Below are 21,047 nucleotides of genomic sequence, written 5' to 3'. Positions count from 1 at the left end.
CCCCCCAGGCCCCCAGGCCGCGCCGACTCACAATGCCTGCAGAAGCCCCACTCGTGGTCACGGTCGTAGTCCGCGGTCGTGGCGCACCACAGCCTCGCCCTGCTCTCCACAACGCACTCCTCGTAGCTCTTCCCGCGGAACGTGAAGGGGAACACACAGGGCTCACCGTACTCGGTTTCTGGGAAGAAGGACATCGGTGTGATGCACACGCCCAACACCGCACCGGCTGTGCTCCCTGGTGCGGGCAACGAGAGCTGCTCGGCGAGGCCCTCCTCCAGGCGGTCTCCCCGGAACCAGCCTCGGGACCACCAGCTGCCCGCCAGCGTGACCAGCAGTGCACAGGCCAGTGACCAGCAGGGCACAGGCCAGAGTGAGCTCCAAGGCCTGAGCCCTCGTCCCCGATGGCTGGACGGACGCCCACGATCCAACCTGAGGGCTTGGCGCTCACAGGGGTCGGAGCCTGGTTCCCAGCTCTCCCCCACTGCCGGGCCTTGTCCCGTGTTCCCAGCAAGGTAAACACCGGCCCACTGCAGAGACTTACCTGGAGGACAAAGGTCTCCATTGGCATAACTCAAAATGACAGCTTCGTCCTGGTGCCTGTAATCCAGTCTCATCGACGCCAGCCGTCCGAAGGACGCCCCCTTGGTCTGGGAGAGCAGGCAGACACCCCCGTCCTTGCAGCCGCCTTCGTCCAGGCCCGCCGCCGCCGTGCACACCCCCACGCTGTAGGTGCGCGAGTCGTGAGTCACCTGGACGGACAACAGCACGCGTGGCTGTGGATGGGCCTCCGGATGCACAGCGCCACCACTGCAGGGAGGTGGCGTGTGCAGGAGCACGGACTGCGCCTGCGTGCTGTGCCCTGAGCCTTGGACCTCACCCTCTTACCCTCCAGTCCCAGCCTTCCCCAGGAGGGCGACGCCCTGCCTGCTCCCTGGGCATCTCCCTCCGACCACAGACAGGACCCACGCCTCCCTCTGCCCCCTGGCCTGCCCCGCCTGGTGGCAGCACGCACTGCTGGCCGTCCTCAGCAGGGGGCCACCTGTGAGACCTCCAGCTGCTCATCCCCCTTCCTGAAGCCACGTCTCCCACCTGCGACACGGGGATGCCGAGGACGTGGTGGATGCTCCACGATCAGACATGGACCTTGCCGTTCTCGCCCACCCTGCCCTCTGCGCACCTGTCAGGGGGGCCTGTGCCTGGCCAAGGTCTCCGTCACAGGACCCAGGGCGCACAAGTCAGGGGTCACCCCTCATCGGCTGTTGTCCCCAGGGTCTCATGGGCACGACCGACAGCTGTATTACTCAGGATATCTAGGTCACAGGCCCAGAGATCTGGGGTCCGCCCGTCACTGACAGAGATGCCCACGGCCTCATGGACACAGAGAACAGCCCACGCCATGCGGGCTGGTGGCAGATGGGCCCAGCTCACTCAAACACATCTCCAGTCTGGGGGACATCTAGCTCCCTATGGCCATCCTCTGTGGTCAGCAAAACAGCCGCCTCTCTCTCTCTCTCTCTCTCTCTCACAGCGGGGCTGAGCAAGGACTGGAAGTCCACGTGGCCTCTGCCAGCTGCCCCTGACCTGGCCCCGCCTCTGTGTACGTGGTAATGAGCACGTCCCGAGCTACCTCCCGTTCAGCATCTGTGACATTAAGGCCCCCTGCTGACCTCGCTGGGTTATTTAACCCTTACAAAGCCCTAAGGAATGAAACACCCTGAACCAGGAGGCACAGCTCGTGCTGGGAGGGACTGGTTAGCCACAGGACCCAGAAGCCCCGACAGGCTGATGCTATACCCACGCCATGCACTGCCACAGTGGCCACATGTCCGCTAGGGGCCACAGACATCACAGCACCTCGCGCACAGTGAGCATCAGCAAGAACCCAGGTGGCCGCCCCCGAGATCACCGGGCGTTACCTTGAAGGTGTTCTTCGAAAGGCTGGACAAGTTAAAGCTGTAGAGCAGCTGCTCGTCCGTCAAAGAGCAGCCATCCTCCTTCACCTCGTCGGGACAGACGAGTGGAGTCTCCCACTCGAACACGAAGTCGCAGTCGCTGGTCCTCAGCAGCTCGGGGGTTCCCTGTTCGGAAGAAGAGCACAAGCCTTGGAAAACGGCGTGACTCAGGCACGGGTCCTCGCCCTGATGTCCAACCCAGGACCTGCCACCGGGTCTGCAGAAAGCGGCCGCTGCCACAGCCACAAACCTCCAGCTGCTCTGGGGGACCCCCAGCGCCCTCCCTCCAAAAGGGAGGGACAGTAAGCACCAATGGAACCACCCAGACTGAGCTCACTGCTCCGCTGGGCAGCCTGCCACACACCGGGACCCCTCGCCACCTCCGGGCCGTGCCCTGTACTTAGGGTCTCAATGCTCCATGCTACCAGTTCGAAGAAGGAAAGGGGGGAAGTCTTCAAATGTCTCTGTGTCATGACAGAGAAGTGTGTGGCACCGAGACCCTGCCACTGCGAAGTGGGAAACCTAGTGCTTCGACGCTCACGAGCAGAGCTCCAAGCCACCCTTTCTAGAAACGAGACGTCCACAGTAAGGGCAAGACGTTCCACAGCCAGGCGATGCACGGGCCAAGTACTTTCAATCCATGTATTTATTCCCTTGCCCAAGAACAGCCACAAAAACAGATGAGGCAGCTGGTCGGGAATTTCATTTGTCATTACTACTGAGAATCTTTTTTCCTAGAAACTCAAGTGGAATAAGTATTTCCACTAAAGATAAAAACCACAGGGGAAAAAAATAGCTTTAAAATCTTTCCAAAGCTGGAATAAATATTCAGCGTGAGAGCCCTTGTCTCTAAAAACATGTAAACACTGAACGGTCTCAAGGAGCAGCTGCTCTGAGAACAAGCAGGAGTCCAGAGCACGTCCACCCGTGGGCCTGCCAGCAGTGTGAGCACGACGCGAGCACCCGTGGGCCTGCCAGCAGTGTGAGCACGACGCGAGCAGATGCGGATCACCTGGTGGTGTGAGCGTACGCGGGGTTCCTCGTCAGACACCCACAGAAACACACACACGTGTGGCGCACGCACACACACATGCACACAGGCACGCGCGCCCTCGTCAGACACCCACAGAAACACACACACGTGTGTGGCGCACGCACACAGGCACGCACGTGCACAGTGTCGTGATCAAGCACATTCATATTTCTGCAGCTAGATGTAGGAATGTTCGCATTAGGTGGGACAAACACAAACCACAAGTAGCCTCGGTCAGTTCACGTCAAAGGACTAAGTTCTCTAAGCCTCATGGATTTCAGGAGCACACATAAGGGGCTGTCCAGCTGGGTCGCCTGGAGCAAAGACCTCTTCTCCTGAGCAGCAGGCAGGGGCCTTGCTGCCACTGCAGAGCTGTGTGACACCAGGCACATCACCCAACTGTTCTGAGTGTGGGGGCCATACTCTCCTAATTCAGTGAGAGGGGCCAAGAGAAAACATGCAAAAAAAAACTGTAACAAAATGGTACTCATTATAACAGAAGCCAGTATTATTTTCTAAATGCACACGAAACAAATTAATAACATCCTCAGAAGTCACACGCATGGCTTTGCTGGACCTGCTTTGGTCCCGGGGTCTTCTTTCATTTGCTAACGTCTGAATTTGAGGTGACTATGGCTGCCGAAAGTCTGTCAGACTTCCCAGTAAGAATTAAATCAGCAATGTTAGTAGAAAATAGTGTCGCCGGACACCAACATTAACTCAAAATAGATTAGAGACCTAAATATGAGACATGAAATGATAAGTTGCACTGAAGAAAACAAGTATTAAACTCTTGGACCTTGGTTTTAGAGAAGATTTTATAAATTTGACCTCAAAGAATAAGAGAAGTAAAAGCAAAACAAACAAACAAACAGAACTATATCAAACTAAAAAGCTTCTGCACAGCAAAGGAAACTAACAAAACAAAGAGGCGACTTTCTAAATGGGAGAAGACATTTGCAAGCAACGCCTCTGATAGGGGCCAGTATCCAAAATAAGGAACTCAAATGACTCAGCAACAAAAAAAATCCAATTAAAAAATGGGCAGAGAACCTGAACAGACACTTCTCCCAAGAAGACATATAAATGGCCAACAGACATATGAAAAGATGCTCAACTTCACTAACTATTAGGCAAATGCAAATCAAAACCACAATGAGATACCACCTCGCACCCGCCAGAATGGCTGTCGTCAGGACAAGTAGTAATGAGCGTTGGCGAGGTTGTGGAGGATAAGGGACCCTCATACGCTGCTGGTGGGAATGTAAACTGGTGCAGCCACTATGGAAAAGAGTATGGAGGTTCCTCAGAAAATTAAGACTAGAATTACCATATGACCCAGCAATCTCTCTTCCAGGTAGCTAGCCCAAAAATTTGAAAACATTTATCCATAAAGAAATATGCATCCCAATGTTCACTGCAGAATTATTCACGGGGCCAGGACATGGAAACAACCAGAGTGCCCTTTGATGGATGATTGGGTAAAGAAGATGTGGTCCATATGTACAATGGAATGTTACTCAGCCATAAGAAACAATGAAATACTGGTATTTGCAACAATATGGATAGATCTTGAGGTTATCATGCTAAGCAAAATAAGTTAGACAGAAAAAGTTGAGAACCGTATGATTTCAACTCGTATGTGAAATATAAAACAGAAAGCAACAAATAAACAAGACAAACACTCATTGACACAAACAGTTTAGTGGTTACCAGAGCGGGGGAGTAGATAAGGATAAAGGGGGTCAAATATATGGTGACGGAGAGAGATCTTGAGGTTATCATGCTAAGCAAAATAAGTTAGACAGAAAAAGTTGAGAACCGTATGATTTCAACTCGTATGTGAAATATAAAACAGAAAGCAACAAACAAACAAGACAAACACTCACTGACACAAACAGTTTAGTGGTTACCAGAGCGGGGGAGTAGATAAGGGTAAAGGGGGTCAAATATATGGTGACGGAGGATTTAACTTCGGGTGGTGAATACACAATGCAACATAAAGATGATGTATTCTTGAATTTTACAGTTGAAACCGATATAATTTTATTAACCAGTCATCCCAATAAATCTTTTAAAAAAGTAAAAAAAGAAGTTATGACCCTTTGATGCACTGGTAGGCCACGTTTGCCACTCCTATACTCAAGTTTTCATGTTTTTAATTACAGGAAGCCTCTATGCACAAAACCTGCTCTGTTAATTCAGGGTGGGCTTACTCACTGCCAAGTTCATTCCTTAAATTATTCAGATGCACTACTGCCGGACCACGCGCTCCAGGCAGACACTGTGAACCGAGCATCCTTGGAACTGACACACGTTCTGCGGATTTCCAACCCAGGCTCACAAATCCACACGTGAGCTTCTAGACTGGACACAGGAGGCACTCACCATGCTCACTCCCCTCTTACAGTGGAACGTGATCAGTGAGGTGTAGTTGAAATGCTTGTCCGCTAAACAAGGGGTACTGCTCTCAAAATTCAAGTAAACTTCATTAGCTACGGAATTGAGTATTGGAGGTCCCGTGACTCGGCCAATATCCTAAACAAAGAAAAAGTAAAGCAACATTTTAAGAAATTCATTGTTCGCCAGGTTATTACAGAATTGCAAAATTTACACCTCATCAGTTTTGAAAGTGAGTAGCATCTAAAAAACTGGGTTAATATCAGCTCACTTGACAAGTCTTGACGTTCAGATGCTACACAGAACACTCTGTTTCAGGAGTTAATCGGCTTCGATCCTACGGTTAGTGCCACGGTCCTATTTCTACACATGGTCAATTTTCAAAGATTCTAGGCCACAGGAATTCTCTCTCCAGTCACACTGAGAACGCTGCATGGTCTTCTGTCACCCAGCAACGAGAGGTGGGAGCCGCACAGCTGCCCACGCTGGCCATCTCCTCACACCTGGCCCTGCGACAGGACTGCCCCCTCTCCGTCCTCGGAGAGGACACAGGGCTCGTCCTCCGCTGCCTTTCGTCGCTTAGCACAGCACCTGACCCACGCTGCCTGCTCGGTACATATTTGAGAAAGTGAACACAGGAGTGAGAGGAAGGTGGACAGCCAGGAAGGGTACCCCTGTGCGTGAGTGTGAGTGTGAATCCATGACGCCTCCACCACCACGGGCTGCTCCGGCCTCGGGGTTCTAACACCCTCTCCAACTACAGAACTTTTAAAAACCTGATCCAGGGTAACCAGCAGATCGAACCTTTCAGGTTGTGTGTGACTCACCAAGGAGCCCAAGCTGCGCCTCTGGAGAGGACGATACAAAAGCGCTTCCTGCTAAGATGTGGCTGCTGCGGGCCCTCTGCCCCCGCGGAGCTGCGACTTTGTGAAATTCACATCCTGGCCAATTTCCCCGCCCACGCCCAGCGTTTCTCCCCGACAATGCAGCAGAGAACGTCTACCTTTTAAAAGGACATCTGCTTTACAACATGACTCACTATTTAATGAACACAGGAATACACCGCTTTGTGATGCCTTTCGAATGATGAGACCTACCAAGGATTGACAAAACATCACTATAACTCACGAAGACAACTTTTGAAGATCTAAATCTACACTAAAAAATGTATAAAACCAAAACTTTCAAAGTAGAATATTTAGCTATGAGTAAACCTGCTTCTGTCCTTATCGGTCGATTACCGAAAGGAAGTGCCTGCACTTCACAAGCATTTTAATGACACGAGACGGGCATTTCTAAGAAGCCAAGCTCGGTCGATATTCTTTCCTGCACTTTACGTAAGAAATCTCCCGATCGGGGTCAACCTTGAGACTCCCACCACGACACAGAAGAGGGGTGTCTCCACACACGCGGGTTCACATTTTCTTCCACAGCTCAAAGGCCTCCTTCCTGCTCATCATGGCTGGCTGACGACTCACGAACCCCTTATTACCCTCCCCCAAGGTCCCGCAACACGCAGAGACTCTGCTCACTTCCTCCTTCTTTCTGCTCGAGTGACTAACTCTGTTGAAAGTAGGTAATACAATGTGAAGGTCACTGTTACAAATCTTGCAGGAACTGTTTCCACCCTTGGGTCCCCCACACTTACGATGGGGGGACCGTTGACGGGGACCTTGCACACAGCAGCTCCGGCGGGACAAGCCACCCCGTGCATGGGATTGAGCGGCTGGCAGATGTTGATGTAGAAGTCAGGGTTGGTGTCAGAGGCGTCATCCTCGCTCTCATCGTATGCCTCGTAACCCCCCGTGCGGTGGATGAGCGGAGACAAGTCAATGATGGAGCTGCCGTTCCTCACGGAACATTCCATCTGTGAAAGAGGAAAAAGCTCGCTGGAGACTACAGTAAAGTTCTCCATTAAGCCACCCCCAAGAATTTAAAAGCTGGACAAAAAAAAAAAGCATAAAGGGTGGATTAATATCCCCAAACGTTTGGTCACTAACTGGGCACCGTGAACCAATTTTACTGGGACCGTCGGGAGTGGATGAGAGCCACTGGGCATCTACCAAGGGGCCACGTGAACTGCAGTACAACTGGGGGTGACACCTGGGCTTTGGGCACACCCAGGCCTTGGGCGTGCATTCCTCAGATGCCACGCGTGCTCCGGTGACTCACCACCTGCTCGCAGGCCAGAGGCGTGTGCCAGGAAAAGAAGAGCGTGCACGTCTGCTTGTCCAGGGAGATGAGCATGGGCCTGTTGGTGGGCCCGGCCTCAGGCCTGCACACGAAGCTGATCACGCTCTTGTACTTCAGGCCGGACTTGGAGGGACAGGGGGACCCTTCCTCGTACACCAGCTGGAGGACCTGGTCCACGTAGGTCAGCCGCGTGCTCGCCTTGCCCACGCTGATCCTGGTCTGCCCGAAGCAGGCCCCTGCACCGGACATGAGAGCAGAAGGGAAAACACGGTTACGGATCCAAACGGCCATGTTCCTGACGAGAACCCTCTGCGCGTCCAGACTTTCAAATCCGCAGCCGACGTGCAGAATTCTGAACGTCCCATGTGGTTTTAGCAAATGTTACACATCTAATATTTCATCATGTGGCCCCCCCATCCCCACTGCCCGCCCTGCCACGTCAGCTGACTGTGGCAGGAGAGGAAGCTGTTTGGTCTTCGCTTCTACTCAGCTCTTTGTCACAGGGACACGGAGGCCAGGGGCGACCCCGGCCGGGAGAGGCAGGCGGCAGGGAGGGCGTCGCGGGCCTTACCCACGCCGGGAGCGCAGTTTTCATTCTCGCCGCAGACGCTGATGAAGACGAGCCCCTTCTCGCTGTACGCGGCGGTGGTTCCAGACTTGCCACTTAGGGAGTTCAGATCAAACAGGTGCCCTGCGGAAGGAGGGGACGGGGACGCAGTGACTCCAGGGGGCAGAGACTCAGGAGGCCATCACCAGTGTGCTCACACATGGACCACGCTGGCCGGTGGGGTTTCTGAGTTCTCACCACAAGTCACCACCCGCTTCGCTGACATGGCCCTAAAAACGCTGACTAGGTAGCCCCGTGTCACAGAGCCATCAGTCCCCAAATTTATGAGATGGCTCGTCCTTCCCCATAAGATAGCGGCTCATAGCAGCCTCCTCCTCCTAGAGCTGGGCCACAGCAGCCACTAGGATTCCAGCCGAGATGCGGGAGGGCCCAATGGCGGCACTCCAGCTGCCTTCCCGGCTCCCCAGTGCAGAAGGTCACTGGGGAGCTCCTAATTATCCCACAGTAACTCTGAGAGGTGACAAGGAGATTGACTGCAGCCAGCTCTGCAAGCCTAGAGCTGGTGGGACAGGCAGCTTCAGAAACAGGTCACGGGGAGCATGGCTTCAGGGACACGTCAGCCTCCTCTCCACAGAAGGGGAACCACGAGCCCGCAGACCGGACTGCTTCTAGGGGGAAAGGCCAAACGCGCACACGGGACAGGATGCTGCTGCCCACAGTGCCCTGCTGCCCAGCTTCGCACCTGGCCGCTCGGGGTGGGGGGCTGGTGAGTGGCAGCGCCTCACCTGTGGCGGGGTTGGTGACTTGGCAGTCGCCGTGCTCCATGCGCCTCACGGGGCAGGCAGCCGAGGTGGGCCAGGTGAAGGTGTACTCACAGTCCTCCACCGCGCTGATGAACATGGGCCTGGAGTTCTGCGAGCAAAGGACAGGAGCTGCTGACGGCACAGGTGCGACGTGTCAACGATGCCGACGCCATGCGCACGTGCATGCGCGGCTCCTGTCCGGGTGTGGACGGGGGAGGGCTGATCTGGCAGAGCAAGGTCGGGACGTGCGCCCGAGACACCACTGTGGCTCCAGCTGACACACGGGAGGGCAAGTGAGGCGTGCCCGCAGCCAGAAATGCACCTGGGGCCGTGAAGTTTCCTGACACCAGGGCACAGGGCGGCGGTTGGGGACAGAGTGGACAAAGACGCTCGAAGGGCTACTGTGAGTCACAAATGAGCACATCATGCTAACGTTTTGAAAAACAAATGAACTGAAATGTGTTACTGTGAGCAAAATGAAAAGACTGGCCAGCAATTCTTCGCGCCGCTTGGCCCGCATGGCCAGGCCTGCTGTGTGAGTCTCGGGGGCTTCTCGTCCACAGACCTGTGGGGACTCGCTCAGCATGTGCCCACCCCGTGACGACTGTGCTGCTCGGCCACGGCAGGGCCACACCGCAGCCCGGCCTCCCCCAGCGCCCTCACGGCCCCTCCACGCGTCGGCCAGCTCCCTTCCTCGGCCCCGACCCTCAGCTCAGCCATGGAGCCCCAGCTCCAGCCAGAGCCCAGCAGCCCCCGGTCCAGGCACAGGCTTCCCCAAGGGGACCTCAGCGGCCACTCACGCCCTGAGGGCCCCAAGCTGCCTGTCCTGCGCTCCTCCCACCACTGAGAGTGGGCACGGGGTCCAGTGTGGCCCTGCCCCCAAACCCGCTGCAACCCCCATCACACACGAGGTGCATGGGCTTTGCCTTAACCCGCTGTGTGCAGAGCCCCGTGGTGAACGATGGTCCCAGGACACCATCCTCTCGGTCCAACCCGCTCAGCTGCCCAGAACCACCCGGCCTGGGAAGGGGTCCGTCACACCACGGAGCGGGGACCAGCCCCATGGACTGCGCACCGACCACGCGCCAAAAATGACACCTGGCCCTGACCCCTCTTCCAACCCTCACGGCAACGTGACAACTCAGGTATGGCTCGTGCTGACAGGCGGACAGTTACGGCGGCAAAGTCAGCCAGCAAGCCCCACCGGTGGGAAGGGGGCTGCCTGCGAGCCAGGCCCATCCGAGCGCCGGCTCTTCCCGCACGGCCTCCACGAAGACAAAGGCCGCGTCGTCCAATGCCGGTGTCTCTACAGCCTTTGAGAACCCGAGTCACACGTTAGAGAACCAATGGATTCCAAAGCCGCGACTGCCAGGTCAGGCGTCCTGGGGCCAGAGAACGGTCCTCCAGGACCAGAGTGCTGAGGGGAGCCGCCCTCTCAGCCGCTGAGAAGCTCAGCTGCATCCGAGCCCTTCGGCTCGCATCCCAATGGAAGGGTGACCCTTCGACTCCCACCGTCCCCACAGCAGCAGCACCAGGGCGGAGAAAGCTGTGTCACTTACGACTTGATTCTCGCTGCAGGTGAGTCGGATGGTGGTCGATTTTTTCCGAATCTGGTCTGGACACGAGTCGCCGTCAACGTACTTCAGGACGGCTACGCCATCCACCCACTGGGGACTGTCCCTCACCCTGCCCAGGTTCACAGGCTTGGAGCCACCCAGCAGACACACGGCCGCTTCCGGGGAGCACGGCTCTGCAACATGACCAGAAACATGTCACCTTTCGGTCACCTTCCAGTCCAGAACTTAAATCTGGCAAGTGAAGTCAGATATGCTGCGTGTTTGACTTCACAGTTGCTCCAAAATAATCTCTTCCTTTTAAAGAATCAGACGACAGTGATACCATATGAGTTCTCATTTAAATGATGTTTGACCAGAGATGGATTTGGGAGAGGCATGGGATGCTGGGAGAATTCAAGGCCTAACAGCTTGAATTACTTCTGAACCTCAAAAATAATGAAGCTAAAATTCATAAATCTAAAGGAACATTTTAAATGGCGTACATTTGTCTTCTATCTTTAATTAAGAACTCTACTGATTTTCCAGGCCCCAAAATATCTGTGCCACCTGCTCCAGGCACAGAAGTATTCATGGGTTAAGACCATGGTGTCACCAACCTGCCCAGCACAGTCCAAGGGGAAGGGGGCCCACAGCCTCGAGCCGTGCGGAGAATGAAAACCACTCTCTGCAGGTAAAACACGGTGCCCCCTTTGAGCTGAACCCCACGAGATGTGGGTGGAGCTGTATAAAACTTCAAGAAAACAGGACAAGTTGCACCTTCAGAGACTGTGGTGGGCACCCAGGTCACTGAGGACTGCTCCCAGCCCCACGTGTACGAGAGACTTCCATTCTCACTGCCGGCAGTAAGGTTCGGGTGAGCTGGCTCTTACATCATTAAAGGACCACCCACCCACATTCCTCTCAACAAACAGCGGACACACACTGTCTCCATTTCATGCCCTGTCATCTCCTATCCTGCTAAGAATAATTATCTGCCACCATGATTATTTCTACCCACCTCTAACTCCTCGTGTTCAGAGAAGTCTGTAATGCTCCCAGCAGAGGCTTCCGCACTGATTTACCCTAGACCACCCTGGGAATTGGTCATTAAGACCCTTAACTAATTCCTCAGGTTGCTTGTTGGCCAAATCTCTCGTGTCACAGAGAGGAAGGCACCTTCAAAGCAACCGTTCCTACCCCATCTTCCCCCATAGCCTGAGCAAGCCATCAGCCCTCCGAGAGCCGCCTCACCCGAGCCAGGATGTGGAGACAGAGACTTGCAAACGTTGATGAGGTAGTGCTCGGTGGACCCCGTCCCCGTGACAGCTTCCCAGTTGTCGCTGTACCGTGACAGAGACGAGAGGTCGTAGTTGTTGCCAGCCTCATCTCTGCGGGGAAGAGAACACGGCAGTCAGGTTCCGCTGCCCTCTGAGCATGTGGCACTCTGTCTGTAAAGGCTCCGGGATGTGAGACACAGCCCACCCAACACCCCGGGACTCAGACGCTCCCCAGAAACGAACTTTGGACTGGACTGCTCCCCGCTCCAGGAGGAACCAGCAACAACCTGAGTTCAGGAAGCTACGACTCTTGTTCCAACAAAATTATATATTAACAACAGCAACAAAAACCCAACGCCAAGCCTGGAATGTGTGTGCTCTCCACGCTCAGGCCAGTGAGAAGATGCCAGTTAAGCTCAGATGCCGAGAGCACCCTCAGCACAGACCATCCTCAGGAGCAGGCCACCTGCCGTTGACAGCTGAGGCCGCCAACGGTCACTGACATTAAAATGGGCTGAAGGCTTACTCACTACGCAGTCCCAGGTGCAGACCGTCACTGAGAGCCACCCCCGCCCCAGGCGCAGTGTTAACGGTGGGTTAAAACCAACACGCAGCCTCCGTGAGGCACCAGGTCCGGGCACAGGAAGACAGATGGACAATCGCAGACACCACTCTCTTAGGCCAGAGCCCATCGGAGGAGAACGAACATGCTAGGCTGGGATATCATATCGAACAAAGCAAATAAAAGCCACCTGTCTCATAAAGTTCCCAGGAATTACAGCGAAAGAAAGACAATAAACAGGATCGGTCCTATCGGGTGGTAATTAGAGCTGAAGAGAAAAAAGGCGGAGAAGGGGGATAAGAAGTTTGGGGGTGGGGGAGAAAGAGCTGAGATTTTAGACAGGGTGGTCGGAAACGGTCTCACTGGGAAGGTGACCTCTGAAACAAACTCTGAAAGCCATGGCATCGCCCGTCAGCCGGGGACCCAGTGAAGAAAGCCAGGCGGGGGAAGCAGCAAGAGCAAAGGGCCCGCGGCACCGCGAGCCTGGCACGTTCGAGGAAAAGCAAGAGCCCCGTGTGGCTGGAGCAGACGCGAGAGAGTAAAACGGCAGGGGAGGAGGTGCAAATAGCACAGGGGACATCGCGTGGCGGTCGGCACGCAGTGAGAACTTCAGCTCACAGGTCCAAATGAGGCAAGAGAGTCACTGCACTGGATCAGGGCGCCGGCCAAAGGCTGGCGTGATCGCGCACATTTTAACAGGGCCGTTCTAACCGCTGTGACGGACTAGTCCAACGTGGGGCAGGGGCAGAGGCAGGAAGGCCGACTGAGAGGCCACTGCGTGATGCAGGTGCAAGGTGAAGGCAGCCTGAGCCAGGGCGTGGTGCTTCCAGAACAGAGCGTTCCAGATATCTCGAGGATTAACGGACCTTAACAGGTCATAAGTGGGATGTGAGAGAGAAGGGAGCAAAGGACAGAGCTGGCATTAACTGGTCCTGTGAGAAATGCAGGTGTTCGGAGTCAGAAAAGAAGGGACAGAAACTATAATAAAAGAACGTAACCCTATGGGGATGGGTTGGGGGAAAAAAATTAGAGTGCCAAACGAAACGTCTAGAATGAGAAACAGTCATGAAAATTAAAAAGGAAACAAACAGCCAAAACAGCAAATTAAAACCAGCTGATAAGAGAATCAGAAAATTGGAAAATATCTCTAAGGAAATAGAATATAGTACAGAAGCAGATGAAAAAGATATTAAAAGACACGTGGACAGAATGTGGTGACTAAGATACAATTAACAGAAGTTCAAAGGAAAGGAACAGACTAGGTTAGAGGCAACATTCAAAGACATACTAGCTGCAAATGTTCCAAAATTAGTGAGACATGCATCTTTAGTTTTAGAAAGCACCAACTTCCAAGCAACAAAATAACAATAAAACCACACATAAACCCGCCATATTGAGAATGAACAAACACAAGAAAAATATATACAGAAAATCTAGATAGCTTATCTACAACGGAATGAAAACAGAACCAACAGAGAGCAGACTCTCCAACAGGAACAGTCTACACTAGAAGTCCAAAGTGCTGACTTAAAAAGAAAAACCAAACAAACAACACTATTAATCTAAAATTCTGTACTCAGCTAGTGAGATAAAACTAAGCCTTTTCAAATAAATACCAAGATGTGAATCCCGCCAGGCAGTGTTACTCAAAGTGTGGTTTGCATCCCGGGATCAGCCAGCGATGGCATGCGGAATCCAAACACTGGTTCCCGCGCTGTCCGGTGGGAGGGTGACACAGCTGGCTCACGTCCTGGTGCAAGCACCTTCTCCCGTCAGGGACCAGAGCAAAGAGTTTGCAGCCAGCACTGTGCGTAGCACTACGCTAAACAAAGTACTTCGAGAAGGACAATTAGATCAAAAGGAAGGGGTAAGATGCAAAAAGGGAAGAGTAAGTCAGAGAAAGTGATAGATTTCTTTTTTTCTTTTTATAAAAAGAAACGTTTATAGTCAAAGAACCAATGATTACTTTTTAAGAACCACAATAACGACCTCTTTGCGTGACAGACAACGCGTCAGAGGTAAAACACCGGACAACGCACCGTGGAGCTGGGGAGCGGGGCTCGGTGCTGACGCTGTTTTACCGCTGAGGTGGGTAGAGGTACTGGTCTGGTTGCCTTTAGTTTTTGTTAAGTCAGGGATACATATTTAAGGCAATTGTTAAAAGAAAATAAATTATAATTCAGGGAATAAATGGTAAGGTTTAAATAAAGAAAGTAAAAAAGTTATAATTAGTATCCTCAGTAGTCATTAGAACTCAATAGAAATAAAAATTTCCAAAGGATAGTTAGTAGAAAAAGTTCAAAAAACATTTCAGAACAGCATAAAAACACAGAGACAGAAGAAAATCAGCAACAAACTTTTCGCCAGCCACACAAAGTGCCTGTAGAAAACAAGGTAATGCCTTCAAAATGGAGGGCATTTATTTTCAATCTATAATCCCACACTCAGCTAACTAGATCTGAGAGCAAAACTATGCCATTTTCAGAAAAACCACGGGCTCCCTCCCACCCCACCTTTCGCGTGTGTGAGAACGTACCCTAACAGAATGGAAAAGAACGGAAAGTCCAAGAACCGGCTGGGAGCCCGAGCCTCCCTCGGGAAGGCACGTGGCATCACGGAGAGCCCGCCTCCCTCACCTACGAGGCAACGCACATTATTCTGTCAACGGCATGAGCGAAGGCACAGAACGCCGAGACTAAGCAGCTACCGAGGTGCCAGCTGTTCCAAATACGAAGGAAGCTAACGTGGGGCCTGCTTCTTTGGAGCAATTTATGAAACAGAAGGAATGAAGATCTTCCGACCTCAACACTTAGCCTATTTTCCTTCCAAAAGGGCAGGCTTGAGTGACACAGGATTACGCCCTTCTCTGCAGTCCAATCATACCATGTGATTTTGCAGTAAATGATGTTTACCTAATGTTATTAGTGCTGTTTCTTAGTTTTTAATGCTTTAGAATCACCCTACAAATAAAGTAGGGAAGACCGTTAGTGTTTCTCAACATCACACACGTGTTCTAAACCCTGACAATGTGCCAGCGGCATGAAGGTGGCCGCGGAAACGCTGCGGGGGAGAGCAGAAGGGGAGGCAGCATCTGAAGCCCTCATCGCGGCAGGAAATAAACAGCCACTGTCTAAAAGAGATGGAACAAGAAACAGAGCTTAGAGCGTCTAATGTTCTGAAGGTACCCAAGAGAAGAAGTAAAAATAGAAGTAATAAAAGAGGGGTGGGCTGGACAGGGAAGGACAGCACACACGACTTACACATCTCATCTTTTAAGACAGGTTTGATACCATCTGAGGCTGACAAATGGGTCTAAATATCATTCAGAGTCATGGAAGGCTCCAGAAAGAACTGTTAGGAAGATACGGGAAAAGCGGAGCGAGGCTGAGGGGAGGACAGGGAGGACAGGGGTGGCAGAAGCTTACTTCGTTATACACATTTCTGTTCTCATGAATTTATTACAATATGCAAGTATAAACTTTAATCTTAACTGATTACTCAATTTCCTTTTGACTTAATTCTACTTTAAAAACTTAGAAAAAATATTTTTGGGGAAAAAAGTTTTACATACAAAGAATAGCAAAAATTCTTGTACACAAACATCAGAAAGTCTCAAGTCTTTGAAGATAGCCTCAAATGACAGTCAGATAATGGCTGAGTAAATCAGGGCTATCCGCTCGGGAGATTAGTTCCTGTTCATGAGGAATAACAGATAAATTTGTTTCTCATGAAAATGCTTATGAAATGTTAACTGAAAAAGTTAACATTATTAAACTTGGATTATGATTTAAAGTTGCTAAACACAGGTTACTAGATGTATGCCACTTCCATACGTTACTAAAAAACTCCAAAAATTATTACTTTACCTAAATACAAGGAGGTAACAACAGGCTAAAGACTGGAAAGAAATATGAAAATGACTGAATCTTCCCCCAGGAATGCTGTAACCCAGCAATTCTTTTAGGGGTGGGTCCTCACACAGCAAAACTGCCAGCATGCCCCTCAAATATTCAGAACAGCAGACCTACACAACCAAAATCTCCAGGGATAAGATCCAAGACGTCCACTTCGTAATAGTTATGAGGTTAACTGTCGGAACTCACACACACTGAAGCCCTCTGCCTCATCTCACAGGTAGTCCAGCACACAATTCCAGGAGCAAATGTGAGCCACAGGCACAAAGAGATAAAGAGCCACTGACAGCCACCAAGAACCTGATGGTCGGGTGTCACCTCCCTCATGCTGACACTCCGACCTGTGCATCTGTGCCATAACCCTCTCTTCATCATTGTGTCCCTGGACAAGCAGCGTCCAAGAAAGGAGCAGAGGCCAGGTGACATCCTGGTCACCCTATTCCACTTACACCTGTGAATCATGCCAGGTGTTATGCTTCAGCTCCAATCACTTCCCTACATGCACCTTAACGCAAAATAACCAGACTCTCAGTTGTGAAGGACCCTGGAGTTAACCTGATCCGGCCCCTCACTTTACCATGAAGGAAGACACAGGGCGATTACCTGACCAACCTTCCCCGTCCTCCAAACCACCCACTATTAAAGCAAAATCCTGTCCAGCGTCCGGCGTTATCGAGTCCAAACGCATGAACACAGGCACGACTTACTTGAACGAGCACTCGGTCAGGTTGAAGGGTGGGCAGGCATACTGTGTTCGCCACTCGAACAAGTAGGAGCAATCTGACGTCTCCTTGAGAAACACGGGCTGGAGAGGTTATCAGAGACACGTTAGTTTGCACGGTGAGTCTCGAGGACGAAACTAGTAAGGGTGACTGTGTTCATTATAATCTATGCAAACTGATCAAGGTTCCACACACGCTTCCTGTAAATAACATACTTAACCGAGGTATGGAGGCCTCATGAGACCTATGCATGGACTCGTTTTATAAACACAGGGGCAGCGGGGTGATGCGGGCCCACCCCACCGCAGAGACCCTGCTGCGGGCCCCAGGCCCTCACCTTCTGGGTGCTGCGGTCGCAGTAGAAAAAGACGGTTGTGGAGCGCTGGTACACCTTGTGGCAGGTGTCCCCCCCGGTGTAGTTCATTTTCAACAACCCGTTCTCATAAGTCAGTTTCTGAGTAAAGAGACCTGTTCGAGAAGCAGCTAATTAAACAAGGATTGGTTCGGGAAGTCCCCAGGACGCCATGCTTATCATAACGGACACGTTACATCACGCGCTCTGAATAAACAGGTGGCCGAGTATGCCAGGCACGTACCACTCGCTCCCCGCCACGTTAGATGGCAGGAAGGACGAAGCCAGCTGCTCTCACCCAAGGCTGCAACATTGCAGACAGACCACAGGGAGGACGACACACAGGCGTAAGCCAAGAGGAAGTCACGTCCTCTACGTGGCCCCTAAAGGGCTGTCCACACACTCACCATGCCAGCGACTTCACTTTCTTTTTTAAAGGTCCGTAAACTCATTATCACTTGCCCAACTAAAGAGACAGTGTGGTGACCAACAGCCTGCCCTGTGAGGTTCACAGTCAACCCTTCACTAAATGTGCCCCCTCTGACCCAGTTCTAGAAAGTACTGCCTCGGCTAGTTCGGTGTGTCCCAATGTTGCAATAAAGAAAAAAAACAAGATCTTAGAATCGATAACTGGTTTTGCTATAAGCGCTGGCAACATTCGTCACCAAGAATTCTGGTTGAGACCGTCAGAAATCACACGATTAAGCCAGTTCCATGAGAACGCAGCAGCCGACCCTCCCGCTCAAGACAGACGCACTGACGCTTTCTTCCGCGCATCACCTGACACGTGGAATCCGCTGTTTTGCAACAAAAGCAGAAGGAAAGGCGTGGTACCTGCCACTCTTTGGAATCCCTGCGGCCCCTGCTTTTCCTGACAGGACGAGATCACCTTGGACTTGTCATCGGTTGAGCAGACATCCGAGGACAGCTTTCCACAGACCCGGAAGTAGTAGGTGTACTCGCCGGAGCGCACGACGGTGTCATTCAGGCCGAGCGGCTTCAGGTCATACAGGTTGCCGTGCCGTGGGTCCTTCACCTCACAGTTGTCTCCTTTAAAAACACACAAGTGATGGGCCATCGCAGCTACACGCACAGTCACACATGCAGGCAAAAAGGTGCACAATTTTCAATCAAGCAAGTACTATCTTAAAATAGGCATTAGGCATTTCCACATTAGCCCACTCTGTTTATACACATATACGTATATGTGTATATATATATACACATATATATATGTGTGTGTGTGTGTGTATGTAGAGAATGCCTGGCAAATGGCATTCTAGAAAAGCCTAGGTCACAGGATAAAGATCTGCTTCATCTAACAAAATAAAACCCCATGGTAAAGTGTTCGTGTGTGGAAAGCCAATGACCCCATCAGTTCAGATGACATGTGGGAGACGTCGCTGGTAAAGCCACGGGCTGTAGTGGAGTAAATGCAGGAGCATCTAATCCCTACATTAACATCTGAAACATAACATTGTACGTCAATGATAACTGAAAAAAGTAATTCCCTAGATAGTAAAAAAAAAAAAAAAAAAACCCATTCATTAAAGAGCATTTCACGGTCACGCAAGTGGCCATCATTATGGGGTTTCACATCTAAGGTGCTATTCAGAATGCCTGCCACTTCATACACTCACAGCCATTCAGGAGCTGGGCCCTGGGCCTTACCTTCTGCTCTGACAACGGGACAGGCTTCCACCGTTCTCCAGAGAAACACGTACTCACAGCCATCTAGAAGCTGAAACATTGGTGACCCCTGTAATAGAAAGCAACAGCTGACTTTGTTTTCATTTATTTAAAAAGAAATCAACCCTGAATAGTCATGGCAACCTCAAGAAAGAAGACGAAAGTTGAAGAGATCACACTACCTGATATTAAACTATACTACAAGGCTACAATAATCAAAACAGCATGGTACTGGCATAAAAATAGAAACATTGATCAATGGAACAGAAGAGAGAGCCCAGAAATAAATCTAGGCCTATATGCTCACTGACAAACAAAGAAAGCAAGAACATACAATGGGGTAAAGACAGACTCTTCAATAAATGGTGCTGGGAAAATTGAACAGGTACATGCAAAAAAAAAAACAAAAAAAAAACTGGACCACCTTCTTACACCATACACAAGAATAGACTCAAAATAGATGAAAACTTAAATGTAAAACCAGAAACCATAAAACTTCTAGAAGAAAACATAGGCAGTAAACTCTGATATTACTAACAGTAATTTCTTTCAAATACATGTCTTCAGGCAAGGGAAACAAGAAAAAATAAATGGGACTACATCACACTAAAAAGTTTTTGTACAGCAAAAGAAATCATCAATAAAACAAAAAGACAACCTGATGAATGAAAGAAGATATTTGCCTATGATACATCTGACAAGGGGTTAATATCCAAAATCTATAAAGAACTCATAAAACTCAACAACAACAAAAACAATCCAATTTAAAAATGGGCAGAAGACCTGAATAGGTATTTCTCCAAAAAACGAAATACAGATGGCCAATAGACATATGAAAAGATCCTCAAGATCACTAATCATTGGAAAAATGCAAATTAAAACCACAGTGAGATATCATCAATAAATCAAAAATCAAGTGTTGGCAAGGATGTGGAGAAAAGGGAACCCTGTTGATGGGGTTGCAAATTGGTACAGCCACTATGGAAAACAGTTTGGAGGTTCCTTAAAAAATTTAAAAAAACACTACCTTTTGACCCAGCAATTGTACTTCTGGGTATTTATCCAAAGAAAACCAAAACAATAATTCATAAAGATCTATGCACCCCTATGTTCACGGCAGCACTGTTTACAATAACCAAGATATGGAAGCAACCAATATTACCCAGCCTTAAAAAAAAAAAAAAAAAATGAAATCCTACCATTTGCAACGACATGGGTGGACCTAGAGGTTATTATGCTGGGCAAAATAAGTCAGAGAAAGGTAAATACCATATGATTTCACTTACATATGGAATCTAAAGAACAAAAAGAACAAACTAATGGAAAGCAGATTCACAAATACAGAGGACAATCTGGTGACAGCCAGAGGGGAGAGGGGTTGGGGCTGGGAGAAAGGGGTGAAGGGTTAAAGAAGCACAAATCAGTAGTCGAGAGATGGTCACGGGGATGGGGAGCACGGCACGGGGAACGCAGTCAGCAGTGATGTAATGGCTGGGTGGGGGGCCAGAGGGAAGACAGAGCAATCAGGGGGATCGTTTCATAAACTATGTAAATGTCTAACCAGTGTACTGTACACTTGAAACTACTAATAAAATAAAATAAAATTTCTTAAAATCAGTCAACTGACAGCCACAATTAATATCCAACTTTTAACCTCCATGAGTAAAATATACAGCACTTCTTAACCATATAAGACCTGGGGGAAAATAATACATTCCGGTCAAACCCTACTGATAGCCTAAAATCCACAAAAACACAGGGACACTTGAAGTCAGACAGAAGACTCTGGCATTGGAGACGTGGGAAACGACACGGGACACGCCTTGCTCGCTGCGCACGCACCGCTGTGTGAGCACACTCGAGGGTGATCCTGGTGGAGTAGCGCTGGTTCCCACACTTGCCACCGTTGACATAGACGATGCTCAAGGACCCATTTGCTGCAGCTTGAGGACTAATCTGCACCACGCCCAGGTTCTGGCTGTTATCTTCCGACACCAGGCAAGACCCCACTGCACTCTGGAAGAGC

The 21,047-nt window shown here is 50.7% G+C and overlaps 1 protein-coding gene across 1 annotated transcript in view; it reads right to left on the bottom strand.

The window, feature by feature from the left end:
* The window catches only part of IGF2R (insulin like growth factor 2 receptor), a gene marked incomplete at its 5' end in the record, with an annotated part of 98,619 nt that overhangs the window by 11,233 nt on the left and 66,339 nt on the right, over positions 1 to 21,047 (bottom strand). Inside the window, 15 exons of the mRNA XM_025049054.1 lie at positions 32 to 178; positions 542 to 749; positions 1,917 to 2,078; positions 5,374 to 5,523; positions 7,034 to 7,252; positions 7,558 to 7,814; positions 8,150 to 8,269; positions 8,932 to 9,058; positions 10,509 to 10,699; positions 11,757 to 11,893; positions 16,966 to 17,063; positions 17,318 to 17,448; positions 18,167 to 18,382; positions 19,004 to 19,091; positions 20,864 to 21,035. Coding sequence (XP_024904822.1) covers positions 32 to 178; positions 542 to 749; positions 1,917 to 2,078; positions 5,374 to 5,523; positions 7,034 to 7,252; positions 7,558 to 7,814; positions 8,150 to 8,269; positions 8,932 to 9,058; positions 10,509 to 10,699; positions 11,757 to 11,893; positions 16,966 to 17,063; positions 17,318 to 17,448; positions 18,167 to 18,382; positions 19,004 to 19,091; positions 20,864 to 21,035 — 2,423 coding nt within the window. The remainder of the gene's footprint in view (positions 1 to 31; positions 179 to 541; positions 750 to 1,916; positions 2,079 to 5,373; positions 5,524 to 7,033; positions 7,253 to 7,557; positions 7,815 to 8,149; positions 8,270 to 8,931; positions 9,059 to 10,508; positions 10,700 to 11,756; positions 11,894 to 16,965; positions 17,064 to 17,317; positions 17,449 to 18,166; positions 18,383 to 19,003; positions 19,092 to 20,863; positions 21,036 to 21,047) is intronic.

The sequence above is a fragment of the Pteropus alecto genome, unplaced genomic scaffold (assembly GCF_000325575.1).
Source record: "Pteropus alecto unplaced genomic scaffold, ASM32557v1 scaffold195, whole genome shotgun sequence".
Taxonomy (NCBI): domain Eukaryota; kingdom Metazoa; phylum Chordata; class Mammalia; order Chiroptera; family Pteropodidae; genus Pteropus; species Pteropus alecto.
The sequence above is the reverse complement of the archived record's forward strand: the minus strand, read 5'-3'. Positions and strand labels throughout refer to the sequence as shown.